The following is an 18,741-nucleotide window of genomic DNA, read 5'->3' as shown; positions in this document are numbered from 1 at the left end:
GTCATCACATTTATAATATGCACTGTTCATTTCCATTTGTTGACTAGAAAGCACAGAGGTCTCCTTTGTCTAATATAAAATAAGATGTTAGTAGCTAATTCATCACAGATTCAGTTTTATTCCTGGTAAAGTCAATGGCAAAAGTCCAAGGGATACCGACAGCAGCAGGACTGAAGTCAGCCGTAGAGCAGTGTTTTACCACCCCAATTCCTGAAGGTAGTTCCTTGGGTGTTCAATTGTACATACACAAATATTTAGTCTCACTGACTAATGTAGAACTATTTAACATGTGAAAAGTTCATTATTTTCAGGATCAGGTCCATCATCACATGGACAATTCAATTACTGCATGTATATTTTTTAAATAACTATTTGAATGTTGCACATGTCTGGAAAAGAAAGTAGGGCAAAAAGTCTGTTACTATTGATAAAGTCACTTCTCCTTCCCTAAATACTAGTTCTAAAACATATTTACAGCTGTTGACTTTCCCTGCATGTTACTTCTATCATAAAAAATAAGTCTTCAAAACATCCTCTTCCTTAATTTTTAATCCTACCAAAGCAAAAATAGATACTTTAATAGAAAAATACAAGATAAAAATATCCTAAAAATAAAATGATAGCACGGAATGTCATTTTTACACAAAAAAAAAAGATCCCCTTTTGAACTGTGTCAGCTATACAAACACTTTTATATTTACAGTTTTGGATGCAGCCCTGTGCTCCCTGAAGTTAATGGGATTTTTGCCATTGACTTCACTGGGAACAGAAGCAGGCCCTACATGGACTATACTTGTCTCTTTAAAAGTCATGGCAGTGGAGAGTAAGAAGCTTGATAAAACGCACATAAGACTGAGGAATTAGGCAGTCCTTTCTGGAGGCCTGATTGCCTTCTCTCTCACTATGTCATATTAGTGAAACTTCACATCCTTCACTGGAGTTTTTGCTAACTCCCATCATCTAAGAAGGAGAATCAGTGCTTTTTATTGTGATACTACACAAACAAGGAATTTTTTGTGGGTGTTTTCCACCTGCTGACTTTCTCAGTAAAGTTAATTATGCCCCAATGGAATTAATTACACCCAAGTGCCAGTTCCCTCCCAGAACTAAACTCTATTTGCCCAATTGTGTATCCCCTATAATCGATGGCAATGATTCAGTGATGCAGAATCATCCCCAACTGAATCCCTTTCTTCCTTTTGACAGCAACCAACACCTCTGCCTGTGAAACCATATTTGATACCTATGTGTGAGATACAATTAAGGAAAGAGGTGGTAGGAGCTAAGAAAAGAAAGAAGAGGGAATAGAATGAGGCATTCCCCATCAACTAAACCCAGATCCACTCCGCTTAATCTATGCTTTAAGAAATACCATCTTTACATACTAGGTATGTCCTGTAACAGCAAACTGCATCATTTTCTTTTTTCATGAGATGAAAGGCCATGTGGCACAATGTAATTAGTAAATCATTCCTGAGCTTCTGAAAGAAATTAAGACAAAATTACTGCTTAAAAGAGTGAGTTCAAGAGCCTCTTCCTTTTACACTGATGTCTTTGGTTGTGTCTTTTTCTCTAATTCTTTTTTTCTCCTAGGAAGAATGGGATTCTTTTTCTTCTTCTTTATGCAGCAGAAAAATGAGATCTAATGGAGTCTTCACGTAACTGCCGATGTTTCCCCATGTTACAGTCCTCCTGTCGAGTTCGTCTCTCAATAGTTATTCTGTATTTCTTTCTGCATGAAAGGAAAGGAACAAGAGTGGGAAATCCTTCTCCAGCTATAGGGTAACAGGACTTCCCTTATAAAGAATGCCTGTAGGGGACAGCTGGGTGCCGGTTGAGAAATGAAATATGGCAGAATGTGAAACCCTGGTCAAAGATTAAAGTAGTTTGCCTTGAAACATTTTACCCAGGCTCAAGAATGCTGCTAATTTCTACACAGTAGTCTCAAAGCACCAAGACACAGACATTTTCTTCTTTGAACATTTCTGATCTAGTGTCATGTGAACTGTGTCACATCACTGCTTTGTATTGATCAAAGCCAAATTTCTTTCCAGTAACAGGGGTGGGGAAGCACTTTATGCAGAGTTCAAACAAGAGATCTGACTATTCAGTTGCATTTCTCACTGAAACTGTATATTAACTAACTAATCCTCCCTTCTCCCTCTGAGAAAGCTGCTATGTAATGTCAGAGGAGGAGGTAGTATGATGAATTAAGTAAAGGGATGTAGAGGGTAGATAAGAAATAAAAACAATTGCTCGTGCATCAGAAACAGTTTTTCCTGTGTGTCTTCTTCTAGGGCCTTTTGAAGAATTCTGTTATGTTACTTTATACGTCAAACAAGCCCTCTGACTGCCTTTCAGTTTCCCCTTTAGTATCCCCAAAATCATTAAGAAGATTCCTATCTATATTTCATGCATTTATGCTTCTACTCATTTTCAGGACCAATTTTTCCAAAAGGCATTAGTACAGCCCCAAATGCATACAGCTCTGCTTGTGAAGATGTGTGACAGAAATCTTGTATGCCAAGTTTGCATGCTTGGTTGTGGTAATTACAGATCCAAATGAGAAGTAATCAGAAGATACATACAGTTTGAAAGGCATCGAAGCTGCAGGTACAAGTTACTGCCAGGCACACAATTGCTAGACCTACATTTTCTGAAAATCTGACCTATACATCTTCATATGGTAGATTTCATCTGTTTACTCTAATGGTGAAATTAGAGGATTGTCCCTATACTTGCTTTGAGTAAGTGCAATCAGATGTCCAGGGTGAATTTCTCCCATGTGTCTTTAGGTGTCTCATACATGAAGATGTATCTGACAGAGTACCCAAGGCTTCCTTCAGCCCAAGATATATCTTTAGCCTCATTTCATGTCTTCACATACCAATTCCATCCTCAATATCAGCAATGATAAAAAACACAGCTCAAAACTGTCACCTCAGAGTAAGAATTTATAAAATATGCAAGTACCTCTGATGACATACAATATAAAGACAGACTTGTATTTTCTTTTAAAGAGAGTCTTTAATCAGTCTTGGCTAACTTATCTTCTTTCAAACAACATATTATATAAGCACCAAACACATGTAAGAATAAAATCACACTACAGAATTTTAGTTGTAAGCACCTGATGAATAACCATGGTTCTGGGACCTTTGAAACCCTGGAAATGTGTTGTTGAATTGAAGCATTTTTTGCTTTTTTTGTTTTGTTAACATTCTTTTATAAACAAATATTTTTATTGGATTGAATTAGTTAATTCTTATATGCAGAGGTTAATTTTATTCTCCTTTTTTCTTCCATAGCACAAAAGGATAAATTATACTATATATAATATATTCAACATGTATAACTAATTTATTCTGTCAGTGTAGGATCAGCTCTTAAGTCTTGAGATTTGTTGAAGAGCTGTGAAAGAATTATTTTACTTAACTGATCACCCTGCACTGACCTCAGCTTATTAAGTTAAATGCACAGCTTTGAAATCCAAATTCTCTGTTATACTGAAACAGGAATCTCTTTCTAGCTTCCAGGACAATTCTGCTCAATACTGAAAAATTAAGCATGGTACCAGGCAAGTGAGATAAACCTTTTGCACAACCACACCCTGCACAATTGTGCTGGCAAGAAGTACCAAAGGCAGCTTTTGAGGCCAGGGTGCTTTACTAAAGCAACTGTGAATGACTAGAACTCATTGGAATTACTTCCACAAGCAAAGTTACTCAGAGATGTAAATGGTTACGGGATGAGACCTTGAGTTAAAAAAACGACCTGGATATACACAAAAGGACAATCCAAGTGTGCTGTTTTGGTGGGAATTTTACCACAGATTATTATGATGCCTCCCTGTCTCACATCAAGGATGTGCTGCCAGGAGCTAAGAGGCTTTGAAATAAAGAATTCACAGAACTTTCAAAGAAGTGGACTAACCTGAAAAAGTAAAAAGCCATTAGCAATCCTGCTCCGAGCAAGGCGCCCACAACTATTCCTGTGACTGCTGATTCTCCTAGACCACCTGCTTGAAAGGGGGAAAAATAAACAATCAGGGTTCATATTGAGAACTATCTGCATTCACATATTGGAAAATATACAACTAGGAAATGAGTGACCAACATCAGATAATACAAAAGCCTTTCAGACCTCAGGACTCCATGGGAACCTCTTTCTTAGTTCCAGTTTCTGCATGTTTATTTTTTGTCCTTGCTTTTCTGGGGTTAAGTCCTGAAGATCAGTGTCAGATGAAGACACAGTTCTAGAGATGTGATGCACAGGAATGCTGTTAGCAAACCGGTCTGGACAACTTGGTCTGAATCATAAACCCAGACTGGGATTACAGTGACGCACATAATGGAAATCAGCACTTAATATACCCTGAGTGATTATAACAGAAACAAACTCATTTCACTTAGCATCATAATCCTCTATCACCCAGATTTTTTAAAATAAATGTATGATTATCCAGTGGTTCCTCAATTCATTTGTTTCCTCTGAACCTATGTTATTTCAAGTCAAACCTGTATGAGCTTTGCCTTGCTTCAGATCTCAGCAGAGGCAGAGCAAGAAGCACACTGGCTGATGGGGAGCCCAAGTAGGGACTGTTACTCTGTAAAGTGCAAGGCAATTTTGTCTGTACATCAGGATGTGTGGAAAAAGGTGCACAGCTACACCATGCTAAGCATAAAGGACATGGGCTGGAAACAGCCTCTACAGTATGTACATACACATAGGTTTTTCAGGAACTGAAAAATCATCAGGCTGCAGATACCTTGTCACTGCAGCACTAGCAATTTGTTTCCTGTGGATAGCTGAGACCACTCTTTGCCACTGTGGCACCAGTATCTTCCTACCCTTATCTCCCTGGAACATCCTGCTCACTACAATATGATCTGCAAAGTCAGTATACTGCAAAGCAAGGGCACCTTCTCTGTGGACAGTAGTCACAGCCTTCTGGATTCACAGACTTCACTTCTTCTCAGTCTACTGGCCACTCACAGTGCCCTCTCAATAGCAGTGAAAATCATTCTGCACTGGAAGAACACTGCTCCTGTCAACACTGCCTTCCCAGCTGCTAATTATCAATATGGTTATTCTTTATTTGAGGTTTCAGTTATGTCTTTCTTTCTGGCTAAAACAGATTTTAGATTTCTGGCTAAAAGAGATTTTAGTCCCTGGAAAAGTCCTAAAGTCTCCAGGGCCCTGGACTGTGCATCATGATTACTGTCACGTTTAAATTCAGGGAAGTAATTCAGACCACATATTACCCACAGCTGCCAGACCTTAACTTCCCCAACAGTCAGCAGAGACTTAGTCATGATGTCTCAATAGGACAACTGTGCTAACAAATTTAATATGTCCCATTACGTCGCATCACCACATGGATTTCTCTCTCTGACAGCTTGGGCAGAAGCATTAAGTCACTAAACTTACATGATTTACATGGTGTGTTGTTCGTGTGCTCTGAAACCCGACTTTCATCTAGTCGCAGCCTGCCATGATTCCAAGGATATTTCACATTTGGCCGAATTTCAAAACGCCCCTGCTTTCCATAGTAGTCCCCGATCACCTATGAAAAAAAAAAAAAAAAGAATGAAAAGATTTTCCAATCAATTTAGGAAAGTAAAACTAAAGAAGAGAACAGCATCACTCACTTGGATGGCTGTGCAGGATGTTGAATCACAAAGAACCAGGCTAAAGGGGTCTGTAGGAGGTTATGCAGTGCATGCCCTGCTCCAGGGCAGGATCAGTTGAACAAAAGCATTCCTGACAGATGTTTATCTAACCTGTTCTTAAAAGCATTCAGAGATGGAGACTTGACAATTCCTGTAAGCAATTATTCTGGAATTTAGCTATCCTTATTGTCAGTGTTTTTTCCTAAGGTAACCTAAATCACCCTTGTTGTAATTATCACTACTTACTTACTGAACTGCCAATGGACAGAGACTTGCTTTCTGAAACACTGCTTTACATACTCACAGTATCCTATCTGGTGTGCCCTTAGGCTCCTCTTCTATATAAACCCAGTTCACACAGCGTTTTTTAACGCTCTGAATACTCTTCCTGCTCTCCCTGTGCTTTCTTCGATTGCTCCATAGTGGGTTGAGTGATCAGGACTGTCACCCAGCTAAGTGAAAATATCATTTCAAATGTACTGAGGCTCCTGACTACACAACTCCAGCCTGGACTTACCTGTTTTGCAAGGATCTGCAGGTACTTGATCATGTTCAGCTAAAATCTTTGAATCTTCTGAAGAACTATGATGGAGCCTGTCATTCTCCACCTTTTATTTATGCAGCTGTTGACATCTACATAGAAAGGGACTTTCATGCTTATTATTCTGGTAGAATAGACTATTATTTCAGACCAATTCATCAAGATACTTTAGAATTTCAGTCCTGTCCTCAACAGCAAATCCAGGCTTTACCCAAAATAATATATGTTGGGTCTACTGCAAAGCTGCAGGACTCAATTGTGCTAGGTCAGTCACTAGAAAATAGTTCAAAAAAACCCTAGGTACAGTAGTAAGTCAATTATCATGACACTGAAGTAGTCAGAAACAATGGTAGAAGGATGTATTTCTATTCATAGTGTTTCTACCATGGATAAAAAACATCTATTAATACACTAGGTTTATAATTCGAGCTACTGATGGCCTGTTCAAATCTCTCACCTAAACTTGACTTTGAAAGGAGTTCTGAGATAACGTTTGCCTGGGTTATGTACAGAAAGACAGATTTCATACTAAATAAAGAAATTACTTAGTTTTGCTATGGAAGATAAATCCTTAGAAGACCTTTTTAAAACATTTATTCAAAAATAAAGGCAAATTCAGTGAACTGGAAAAAGTAAAGAGAAGAAAACTCTGAGACCGTTTGCAGGCAGCAAACTGTTCAGTAAGAGACTGCTTAATTTATCAAACAGGAGTGGGAGAGTTCTCTACCAGCACAGCTTGCTAAATAGGAAAGCATGAAAGGCTTAAGGAGACCAAATAGTTATAAGCAGCCACCAAACAGATTCAGATCAGAAGTAGGATATGTATCTTTAAAAAGCAAGTGTAGTTAAACAGTGGAACAAACAGAGGGAGGAAGCGAGGCAGTCCCTGTTCTTTCAGTGTCTACAAATGAAAAACAATGCCTGTTACAGTATGAGCTTTCATCACATGTAAATTACAGGGCTTCATACAACAGCAAGAAACCTGCCCGCAGAGTTCAAACTAGGTCATCTAGTGTTTTCTTCTAGCTTTAAACTCTGTGAATGAACTTGGAAAATCAGCTCTGCCCAAATACCCATTCATCTGGCTTAGTTCAGCTAAGAAACATCTCATACAAACACACAAAAATTTGGCAAAATTAATAAAACAAGACATGGAAGAAACAAAGTTTTTAGTGTGAGGCATAAGGGTAGAAACGAATGTAGCAGACACAAGTAGTAAGTAACCACATCTAAAATATGTTAATTTATATTATTGTATATTGTAGATTTATATATAAAACAGAGAGAAATTAAAATGAGCAATATGGTAAAGGAAGAAATGTAATATCAAGAAATAAAAGATAGTTTAAATTGTGAGTGAAAGAGCAATGGAAGGAAGGGTAGGAGAGGGGGATTACATTGATAGGTGAAAGAAAGAGCTAATGGGGTGAACAGAGGAAATACAAGTAGTTCAAACCAAAGATATCCTAATCAAACTGTACTCCTAGCTTCAGTTAATGATGACTACTCCTATTCTCTGTAGTGTCTGCAGTTCGCTGCTGTAGTTTTTCAGTTACTTCTACACACTAAAATACATAAAAAGAAACCAGACATCCTGACGCTTTTAAAAAAGGCTTCTTGAGTTTTTTCTCTGCTGCAGCACAGACAGAAACATTATAACTTCACTGGATTCCACATACAGAAATGTCCAGCTCAGACTTGCTGCTACTGTATGGTTGAGACTGATGAAACAGGGGAGGCCAGCAAAGCTTACGTAGATGCTGACGCTGCAACTAACAGAAGCTTTACGCTGCAGCTGGAGTTAGGGCAATGCATGTACTAACAAACTCAAGCCAGTCTTGCTATTCTCTATGTGCAGCTGGTGCTATTTCTCATAGGCTGTTTTTTACTCTCTGACTGCTTCCACTGCTGCTGCACCTAGTGGAATAACCCACGTGGTGTATGTGGAGCTGTCTGATTAAAATGTCTCTTAAGCATCGAAAACAAGAAACTCAGGTCTTGGTGCCTGATAGACAAGGTGAGGCAAGGTCTGCACTCCTGCCTATAGTTGACCACAGGGTAAGACTCAAATACCTGTAACTCACTGTGCTCATACATTAGGGTGATTTGTGCAGCCCTATTGCTATAAAGTTAACCTCTCTTCTTACCAATGAATAAAAAGCCCTGCTCATTTTAAACTGCAATTTCCCATATTCAGAATTTACCAGTGCTTAGCTAGCTTCTAGGATTTCACCTTTTAAATTTTAAAGACTCTAGCATCATATGAAGAAAGATGTCTTGTTAAAGAAAAGACGTTAAGAAAATTTTAAAAAAGCTTAGAATAACTAATTCAAGACAATTATTTTACAGAAAGGATTTGGTCTCGTGGTTGATAAAATTAAGCAATACCATTTTAAATTGCATATTAAATAAGCAAATGTTCACCAAGTAAACAGATGATATCATGTGGTATTACATTGGCTAATTAATCAGTGGCCAACTGCAACAGTGTTTGTTTCCTTACCTCCTGTATGCCTGCCTCTGGGTCTGTCATTCCAATCACAGAGAAATCCCCGTATCTGTCTCCATTGGCATCAATGGACACCTGCCCTGCAATGCCTACAGAATGGCATGTGAGGAATTAGAAAATTAATTAAAATACTGAGTCTTTCCAAGGAAAACAAGAAAACAAGTGGACAGGTTTTTACAGACTGATATGACAGGAAATCTTATCAGTCTCCCAGCATTTTTGCTGGCATTCCAAAAGAAATTGTAATTTCATCCCAATGTCTGCATTCCTGAATTCTTAACATCTCTCCTTTTTAAATATCAAATGTGTGAGGCTGTTTAGGGAATACGTGAGAAAAATCTAATCCAAAAGCCAGCATGCAAGAATAAAAAACAAAGAGTTAATGTGAATTATTTACAGAAAGCCTAACCCTTAAGTACCTAATGATGCCTCAGTAAGGAAAGTCCAGCTCATGTGCTGCAGAGAACACAGGGGCACAGCCCTACACCCCGCAGACTAAAGGGGTTTGTGCACTCATAAAGCCAATCCAGTGTTGTCTCCATCTGGTGGGATACTGGAGGCGGCATGGAGAGGAAGCACCATATGCACTATGTTTAAGTCCTGCATTCAGTTACATAGGATTAACTTCATAATATGGTGCTGTTTATTTTATATTTTTAGACACACCCTCACCCCCCGAGTTCACTTTCTTCCTTTACAAGTTCTAGGAAACTTTAGGGAAACTGGGAATCATAGAGATACGGTAACTTAAGTTTGAAAGGTCTTAATGAGGTCTTGAGTCCAACCTCCTGCTAAGAGAAAGGTCAGCCAGAAGGTCAGAATAGGAAGATGTTCAGGGGTTTATCTAGTCTTCAAAACACCCAAGGATGGCAACTTCACAACCTCCCTAGAGCAACTTGTTCCGATGGGCATGGTGAATAAACTCTTCCTTGTATTCAGTCTGAAACTCGTCTTTCAATGTAGGCCCTTGTGTATAAAAAGCATGGCTCCAATCTCTTATGCTGCAAGTCAAACAGGTTCTTAAAATCCATTACACACTAGCAATTAACTATGATGAAGACCCTGTAAGCCTTTGCTGATAGCTTTATCTCCTTAGATATTCCAAAATGCGATCCTCCACTGCCTGGCACCAGACATACACATTTACACCAGTGCAAATCAAACACGCATCATTATTGTCCTGGGTTCAGCAGTAGCAGTCATTTTTCTCCTTCTTGGTAGCTGGTGCAGCGCTGTGTTTTGACTTTCGGCCTGGGAACAGAGCTGATAACACTGATGTTTTGGTCTGGCCAAGGACTTTGTGAGCCTCATGCTCTGCCAGGGAGGAGGGGAAGCCAGGAGGAAGCAGAGACAGGACACCTGACCCAAACTGACCAAAGAGGTATTCCATACCACAGCACGTCATGCCCAGGATGTAATTGAGAGCTACCCGGAAGGGCTGGTAGACTGCGGGGTTGGAAGAGGCATGGGTCGGTGCTGGTGAGGCTGGGGGGGCAAGTTATGAGTCAGCAGGTGGTGAGGTGTTGTATTCTCTTCCCTTGTTATTTCCTTTATCATTATTATCATTGGTGGTAGCAGTAGTGATTTGTGTTGTACCTTAGTTACTAAACTGTTCTTATCTCAACCCATGGGAGTTGCATTCTTTTCGATTCTCCTCTCCGTCCCTCCAGGAGTAGGGGGAGGGCAAGAAGGGGGGGAGTGAGTGAACGAGCTGTCTGGATGGGTATAAACCACGACAATTATACATCCACATGACACCAACTTCATGACCAGACCAGGCACAAAGCAGTAGAGAATCAAATTCTCAGTGACTGTACATCAGAAGAGAGAGTGGTCAGAAATGCAGTCAAATTATAAATTCCCCTCAACATACCTGATGATAGTAAACACGCAACAGATTAACACACCTCTATTTATCTGCCTCTGTTCCCATTTAGTGATATAAGGAATGTCTAAACTTAAATGTGATCTTCAAAACACACAACGGCCACCAAAAGATTATTGTTGAGCATCTGTTTCATTACAATACAGTTACTAAACAATTCCCAATTTGATTACTGCAGGAAAACAGAATGGTATAAAAACTGCTTGGCTGTGAAAGCACTGGAAGAGGCCACTATAACAAACTGCAACATCCTTGAAATTTGGATTCTGGAACCTTTCTGGTTTAGAAAGCTAAAACTCAGTTTTTGGAAGTAGGTATTAAATTGGCTGGAACTCAGAATTCCTATGCATTTTTTTTAATGGGATAGACTAATTTTTAACTTTTCCTTCCGAAAGAAACCAAAGAGTTTGAAATGTCAACATTTCCTGCAATGTTCTTCCATGAGAAACATACTTAAGAAATTTTGAAACAACCTGAATGAAGAACTGTGTTTGGATGAAGGTGAAAGGATTTTATCCGGATTCTTTTTTTGTTCTGTTAGGTACATACAGAAAATTTTGCTACTTTTTCAGAGGAAATGCCAATAAATAGAAAATATTCTCCACAAAACTTGCCCTGGAGTCATACCAGGGTGTCCCTAGCAGCCCTAACAGTAAGAAATCCTTTGATTACCTCAGCCTTATCCTTTCCTAAACACATGATGCTGTCCATGCAGTTGTGGCTGGCAGACTGCAAACACTGCAGGAAACAGCATCCACATTCTATTAGAGTTGTGATAGGTGACCTATTCAGAACTGGCTGCAAAATGAGGTGCCCTGGCAACCAAATATCTAATTATCACCAGTTAATGTAATTAATGAAACTGGAATTCTCATCATCGAGGCCTGCAAAAGTTTAAGTGAATTATAAAGCTTCAGTCCTGCAGTAGAACCTGGTGGATGTACGCATGGACCATACTCCAAGATGCTGCATCAACTTCAGAGAGGGGCTTACAGGCAGAATAAAGGGACAACATTTTCCTAAAAGGACTGGCTTGCAAGACATTGAGTTAAAAGTCTCTTTCAAAATCAGTTTTATCCTTGTAAATTATGTCCAGCAAAGTACTATCACAGAGAAGAGATGGCATGTGACTTACATGGCATTTTGACCTTTTAAACTGCACCCTCAAGGCTCAACATGACAGCTACATTTTCAGAGTAGGTGTGACAGGTCAGCCAGCAACAACAAACTGGTTTTCACAAGTGGGGAAAGAACATTTTTTCCTCCCTGATTAGATTTACAAGAAAGGTGCGAGAATCAACCATGTAGCCTGCATGGAGCACATGGTACTGTTAAAAGTGTTGCGTGGACACACCTGCTGGTGGCTTCCTAGAGAACAGAAAGTACAGGCTGTGCTGGGGCATCTGTCCATACACAAGATAAGCAAACAGTAAGGCAAATCCTTAGACACCAGACTCCCTCTGCTAAAACAGTGTGTTTTGGGAAACCATGGATGCAAAGAGAGGTACTAGGACATCAAGGACAGTCTGCATCTGGTGGCAGGGCTCCTTATGGGATGGCTGCAACCAGAACAATTTAAAGCAATCTCTTGTGTTGCCTTCAGCTGCCTTGGGGACCCTCCCACCTTGTGTTTAGGATAAAAATTGAGAACAGAAGAGAGGAGCTGCTATACTTCATGCCTTCCTCCACTAGGTCCAGTGTGCCCTTAGAGCAGAGAACCTAATCCCTGAGGTTTTCCTTGCACATTCAAATATATCATTCATTCTTTATCCAGGGGAAATGTCTCCTCTTAGGCATTTCCATATGAAATCTTGCCAATCCTACACCAGAACACTGGAGTATTCTAAGAGATAAACAGCAATATTCTAAGATATGACTGATTAATCCAGTAATACTCAGTTTCTTTATGATGGTCCCTACCTCGCAAAAGCACTTCCATCACCTTGCATCAGCAGGGTGACATGTAAGTGCCAGCTGCACTGTGGAACCGCAACCTACAGGATTAGGTACAGAAAGGCAGAGTGCTGTTCAGCTGCTGCCTCTGAGATAATTGGCTCAGCTCCTGAAAGAAGGCTGGGTGGACAGCCTTCAGGGGCCCAAAGAAGTCCCGTCAGGAAACAAAAAAAACTGCTTCCTTCTATCTATTCCTAGGCTTTTAAGATAAAAAAGTCAAACGGAAAAAAATGAGGCAATCTCAGAGCTAATAGATGCATATGAGTAAAGTGAGCAGCTGTAATCTTTTCAAAAACAAAGAAGGAGCCTGAGAAAATTACTGGTATTTCTTTACAACATCAATGAAGGTCATTAAATTGTTAGGAGTTTTTTGAACTGAGTAAGACCTGAAGGGGTGGTGCAGAAGAAAGTCAGACAGGGGAGGTATGTGAGCCGGCCTTGAAGATGTATGTGGTTTCATATGGTTATTTCCCTCTCATTTGAGAATGGAGTAGGCATGGGTCCTTACTCTGCACACAATAAATACCTGATTTTTTTTTGACTCTGAAAGCTGGAATTCTGTATTAACTCTTACCTTCATATGTTCTGTTTCGTGTTTGCTGAACAATTTTTTCACCATCTTTCTTACTGAAACCAAACTTCAGGACTTCCTGTAAAGCTAGAGCATAAAGAAGAATAGCATCATGGAATCCTTCCACAAACATGTTCACCTAAAAAAAAAAAAAAAAAAAAAAAGAAGAAAAAAAAAGCAATGGCAATTGACACACAAAAAAATTTTCTTCCTATGGAATTTAATAACTAGAGAGAATATTTAAATTAACCATTATGACAGATTCAGATTATTTTCTCAACTGCTAGAACAGAAAGGAATGTGTCTCAGAAGAAAACAAACCCAAAACAAAACACCAAAACCCCCCCAAACCCCCAAAATCCAGGAGGAAAATGGCAAGTTTTGACTCATTTTAAAAAACAGTTAACCACTATCTGTTATTCTGAACATTCACATCACACTTTAATATTGTGTCTGAATAGCTCTGCAGATAGGGGAGAAATCTGCAGATCACAGTTCCCAAGTCCAGACGCACAAATTCTGCAGCTGACCATGTGAGATTCTGTAAGGTGCTGAACACTCTCACCCCACAGCACCGAGCATATCTTCCTCCTGCTGCACAGAAGACGTAGCACCTCTCAGGATTGGGAAGTATGTTCTGCCATGATTTTTTTTGGAGAGTGCAACTGATGGATTTGCTTGTTTAATGATTACCACTTCCATGTCTGGCCATTATTCAGCTGAGCATCTCTCCACGAGCAAATGAGCAATGGAGGAAACTACTTACCCTCTAAAGTAATGCATTCTCTGGAACTGCCAGGGGAATAGTTTCCTGTCCTTTACAGTTTTTTCAATAAGTGACATGAAATGAATGAGATGTTGCTTTATAACCCTAATATAAAAGAAGACTGCTGCCAACCAGGTCTGCTTCCCATGAGTCTGTGCAGGCAACCTACAGCTTTTGGTCTACATCACTGTGAATAACATCAACAGTTAAAAGGAGAGTGCTGCAGAAACACTTCGGGTTTGTTCACAGAAGCCTGGCGTGCTTCAGTGATGAAACAAGATTTATTTTAGGAACTCAGTTCATATGGAGACCCATCAGCACGAGCAGACACAGACGGCTTGAGTAGCACAGCTACTCCTCCTCTGTAAGCAGCAACTCACATCTCAGTAGTGCAATGCACCCTGGCTTGATGCACAGTAATTCAGAATGAATTATCTTTTCAGCTGCAAGAAAGGTGTTTCCATTCACTCAGAGTTGCATAACAGTGGAAAAGCTCCTGACATCCTAGCAAAGACATAATCAACAATTATACATTATGGGGTCTCTTACTGCTGTTTCCAGTGAACGACCCACTTCTACAAATCTTCTGGTTAGCAGAAATATTTACCTTACCTTCCACCTCTGTTTTTAAACAATTTAAAATGTTGGTAAATAAAGTGATACTCTGACAGTCTTGGCTGGACATTAACAATGTTAAAAGATAAAAACATGTAGCCAGTTAAGTAAATAACTGCTCCATAGATAAAAAGTATTACATAGTTGATTGGCTGAGCTGAGCTAACCAAGCCCCTGGTAATGTAATTACACACAAGACATTCCTTCACTGTAAAACCAGCTGCCAATGTTCAGGAGAATTTCAGAATTATTCACTGATAATACAAAAGTTTACATTGCTCTGGTATTTAAAATTTGACTTTTAGATAACTCCAACCTTTGTTTTATTGAGAAAACACACTACCAGTTTAGGGGAAGAGCCCGCAGTGCTATAGGAGACACAGAACAGCTCAGCTCAGTTTGACAGCAAAACACTAAGAGGCAGCTACGTTGTTTTAACCTAAGGAGAAGGCATGAAAGAGGAGGTGAAAATCAGACTTTCAGTGGAATAACAAGATCTGACGGACAGAGTGCACACTGGGGCAGGCTTTGCCAGTTGGGGGTTTAACTTTTCAGAACTGAAAAAAAAAAACACCAAACCAAGAAAACCACAAAGCTCGACAACTGTTTTATGTGCCAGCACTTGAGTCCAAGTGGCCTGTGGATGATCAAACATGTGCTTTCTTCTGTGACACTCATTCTCACAGGAGTGAAATTAGTCTCTCTAGTTGGTCTACCTCCCTGCTGGCTGATTTACAGCTTGTTCCTGGCACCTATTTCAAGGAAAGCTATTTGTCACTTCCTTTGTCTGCGGCAAAGACCTCTTAGTGTAACACAGCAGCCTTCAAAACCTATTTTGTCAGCTAATTTGCTCCATCTGAAATCTATAGATGCCACCAGCCTGAAAACCCTCCTGTAGACACTGCAGATTTGACAGATAAGTCCCATCAAAACTCACTTGGTGAGTACGAGGTTATAGCCAGAGCCCCTTGCCTTGACTCCTGGCTAAAAGCCCTAATGTTACATATCAAAAATCACATTAGAAAATCATCAGATCAGCTGTGCCACTTCCCAGTTCCTCACACAAACCCCAGCACTTTATCTTACATTGTCAAGGAAGGTGAAACTTCAGGCATTTTGTGCCATTTCAAATCTCCTAAAGGAGTAATATTCACTGTCTGCAGGTGAGACTGCACCTACACTCTCCAGCCAAACTGTATGTAGAGCACACTGGCTGTTTTTAACATTATTCCAGGAACATGCTCAAGCACCAGTTCTTGAAATAGGACACAGGATGCCATGAAGGGCATAATGTTTTCCTGCATCTCACCTTGCCTGATCATTTAGAAGTTGCCACGATCCTACACAGAGAACTGGTTGCATGCTGTGTAGGACTGCTCTAACCTATAAAAGGAGAAAACATTGAAGATGGGAGGAATATTACAGTGCAAAGTAACAGCTGCAGATAATTCTGAAGGGATTGCTCTGTCTTTGTACCATTTTCCACCTGTCCAGGGCTTGCTTACATTCACTCTGCAGCCTGTGACTGTCTACAACAGATCCTCTGGGTAAAAAAGAGCGCAAAATTTGCTCCAACTGATACCGCTCCTGACTTAGCAGAAGTTTCCCAAGCCATACAATCACAGGACTTCCTTTCTGGAGAACATTAGCTCTGTTAATACCTCATATACCTCATTGATATGAAGGATTTCCTTTCTTTTTTTTTTCTTTTTTTTTTTTTTAATTATTTTAACATAGCTTCTGTTCTCCATTCAGTCCTATAAGAAATGCTAAACAGGCTAAGACCCAAAACAACAATGTTCATACTTTCTGCCTTGTGTATCTTTGAATTTTAGAGTATCTCATGGTAAGAATAAATAATACTTACAAAAAAAAACAAACATCCTTCCTTTGCTGTGAAGAGTGGGGTTGATTGAAGAATAGGGTTGTAAATAAGTAACCTCAAGAATATTAGGCTTTGTTAGCAACTATAGAGAAAACAAAATTACTAAAATAAGCTTTGCCAGAACCACTGATGGTTACATATCAGTGGTTACTGATATGACAATAATCCTAAAACAAAGTGATGGAAAGCCCACTACCACATTTTTGTATGCATACATGAGGCATTGTCTAAGAAGTATTATGTAATGTATGTAATCTAATGAATATGTATGTTTAAGGACAATATAATCACAGCCTGGTTGATGCCTGGGAGAGACAAGTTTGGAGGAGCTATCGCCCATGTCTCCCGGAGCTGCAATAAAGAATACCTTGTCAACTTAAAACTTCGTTGGTGAGTTCCTGGAGTTTTCTCTGAATCAGCTGCAAGAAAAGGGTTAAAAATGGCTAGAAGAAGTAAAATGTTCCATGAATGCTTCAAACAGGGATGAGAGTAAATGTGAAGGTGTCTTCATAGTTTGCTTGAAGGTCTCCATAGTAATTAATGATGTGTGATTCAACATCAGAGAGCCCTCAGGACAAAACTAAACAGATTATAAAAGCTATTAAAGATCTACTAATCTTGTACATAACTAACAGTTCTTTTAGTTAAGCTCTAATAAAAAGCAGAAATTTTTATTATAGTAGTTTCCATTTTGATTTATTCTGTTTTTTTAATTACTAGTGTGAGCTTAGCTCCAAATGCTGTGATCACAAGTCGCATGTCACTTCTACTAAGATGTTTCTGTCCCTGACCTGAGCTGCACAGCAGAGCCATCCCTCAATGTCCATCATCAGCAATACAAGTAGAGCTGCCATGTTTGCTGAACATCCTTGGAGACTGCAAATAAAAGTATGTGGAAACCCTCCCTGCTGAGGTATCTTCCATATTACTTTCACATCCAATTCAAGATACCACGTAACTAAATGCAGGTAAGCTAATTGCATAGTAGGAAGAGATGAGCACATATTTGTGCCTTTTATTTTCCTACTTTTCTACTCTAATTAGCCATTTTTCATCAGAAAAAAAAAAAAAAACTCTCCATGGCAATCACATGAATAAACTTTACACAGTTCAAAGTTACAGTTCCCCAGGCAGCTATAGTATGACCACACTATTCATATATACAAAGGTGTTAACAGCATACGCAGCAATACAGAATACTACCAACATGGAAGACAGCCAAGCTACAGCTATTCGGGACCCCTAATTTTCCATATCCAGCCCACTGACTGTTAAGTAAGCTTATTCTCTTCTGTCTGGAACTGCCCAGCTCTAAATCACAGCAAGTACAGCGATTCATACCACTTCTGTGCTAGGTGGGGAAGACTATCATCACTTTTTTTTGTACTGCAAAAGCACACAGCAAACACTCCCCAACTCAGTCTCTGCATACACTTCCCGTTACATCTGCAGTGATTTTCAAGTTGTCAAACTATAGTCCCAACCAAAGTTAGTTAGGATCCTGGGACACTGTATGCACTTCTTTCAAAAATCTTACCAATTCACATACTTGATATGATGCTCAAGGTAACGTATTTTTGTTTTCTGTTACTTTTAGTTTGCATAAACTCGGTGAGAAACTCCAGGTGGAAGCAAGATTGAGAAAGTGAAGCCAAGAGGAGAATATCCTTACATCTGGGTGTTACCTGTGAATAAGTGAAGTGCATTTCAAACCAGTAATGCGTGTCCAGATTCAGCTTTTGCAATTATTTTTTAGACCTGTTGCCATAACACTACCACATATCACCCTGTGTGTTACCATTCAGGACATAACAGGATTGTTACAGCTCTCATTAATTCACTGTCCAGCTCCTCAGATCCTCACGTGATTTTCTTATGCCACTATGCAACAGAAATTCATATTGCTCCTAAACCTCACTTATGGGTAACAGCCACACCTTGGCATTGGGATTGAGATTTCCAGGACTCCCAAGTATAACAAAAGCAAAGCCACAGGATTCACCCACAGCCAGATGTCATTAACAGTGTATCTTGGGGTGCCCATAGACATGGATATATAATCCAACCTGTTTCCACAGAGATCACATCACTGTGAAACCAGCCCAGCAACTGGAAAGACAGATAAAACTGTAAAACAGTTAATCAAAGCTGTATGTTTAGATGCCTAATACTAAAAATACAGCCTGTTCACTTCCCTGACCAGACTGCTTCCCTGATGGAGCTGGACCTCAGTGGTTCAAAGAAACAGGAAGGGAAGGAGAAAAATAATAGAAACACATGCGTTCTACAGAGAAAGCCATTTCCTCAATATTTAATTCACAACTGAAAAAGAACATATGGCACT

At 39.6% G+C, this 18,741-nt stretch overlaps 1 protein-coding gene across 2 annotated transcripts in view; it reads right to left on the bottom strand.

Annotated features, from left to right (window-relative positions):
• Positions 1 to 1,040: 1,040 nt before the first annotated feature.
• Positions 1,041 to 18,741, bottom strand: part of NPR3 (natriuretic peptide receptor 3) — a 40,721-nt gene continuing 23,020 nt past the window's right edge. Inside the window, exons 4-8 of one of the 2 annotated variants that reach the window (XM_057431157.1) lie at positions 13,135 to 13,270; positions 8,717 to 8,811; positions 5,431 to 5,566; positions 3,934 to 4,021; positions 1,041 to 1,732 (exon numbers count right to left, since the gene is read on the bottom strand). In XM_057431157.1, the coding sequence (XP_057287140.1) occupies positions 1,621 to 1,732; positions 3,934 to 4,021; positions 5,431 to 5,566; positions 8,717 to 8,811; positions 13,135 to 13,270 (567 nt within the window). In that variant the 3' untranslated portion in view covers positions 1,041 to 1,620. The remainder of the gene's footprint in view (positions 1,733 to 3,933; positions 4,022 to 5,430; positions 5,567 to 8,716; positions 8,812 to 13,134; positions 13,271 to 18,741) is intronic. The other variant, XM_057431158.1, reaches the window with a different exon arrangement.

This window comes from Pezoporus wallicus, unplaced genomic scaffold (genome assembly GCF_028554395.1).
Source record: "Pezoporus wallicus isolate ANWC-B61680 ecotype Strahan unplaced genomic scaffold, APGP_CSIRO_Pwel_v1 contig_8692, whole genome shotgun sequence".
Lineage (NCBI taxonomy): Eukaryota > Metazoa > Chordata > Aves > Psittaciformes > Psittacidae > Pezoporus > Pezoporus wallicus.
The sequence above is the reverse complement of the archived record's forward strand: the minus strand, read 5'-3'. Positions and strand labels throughout refer to the sequence as shown.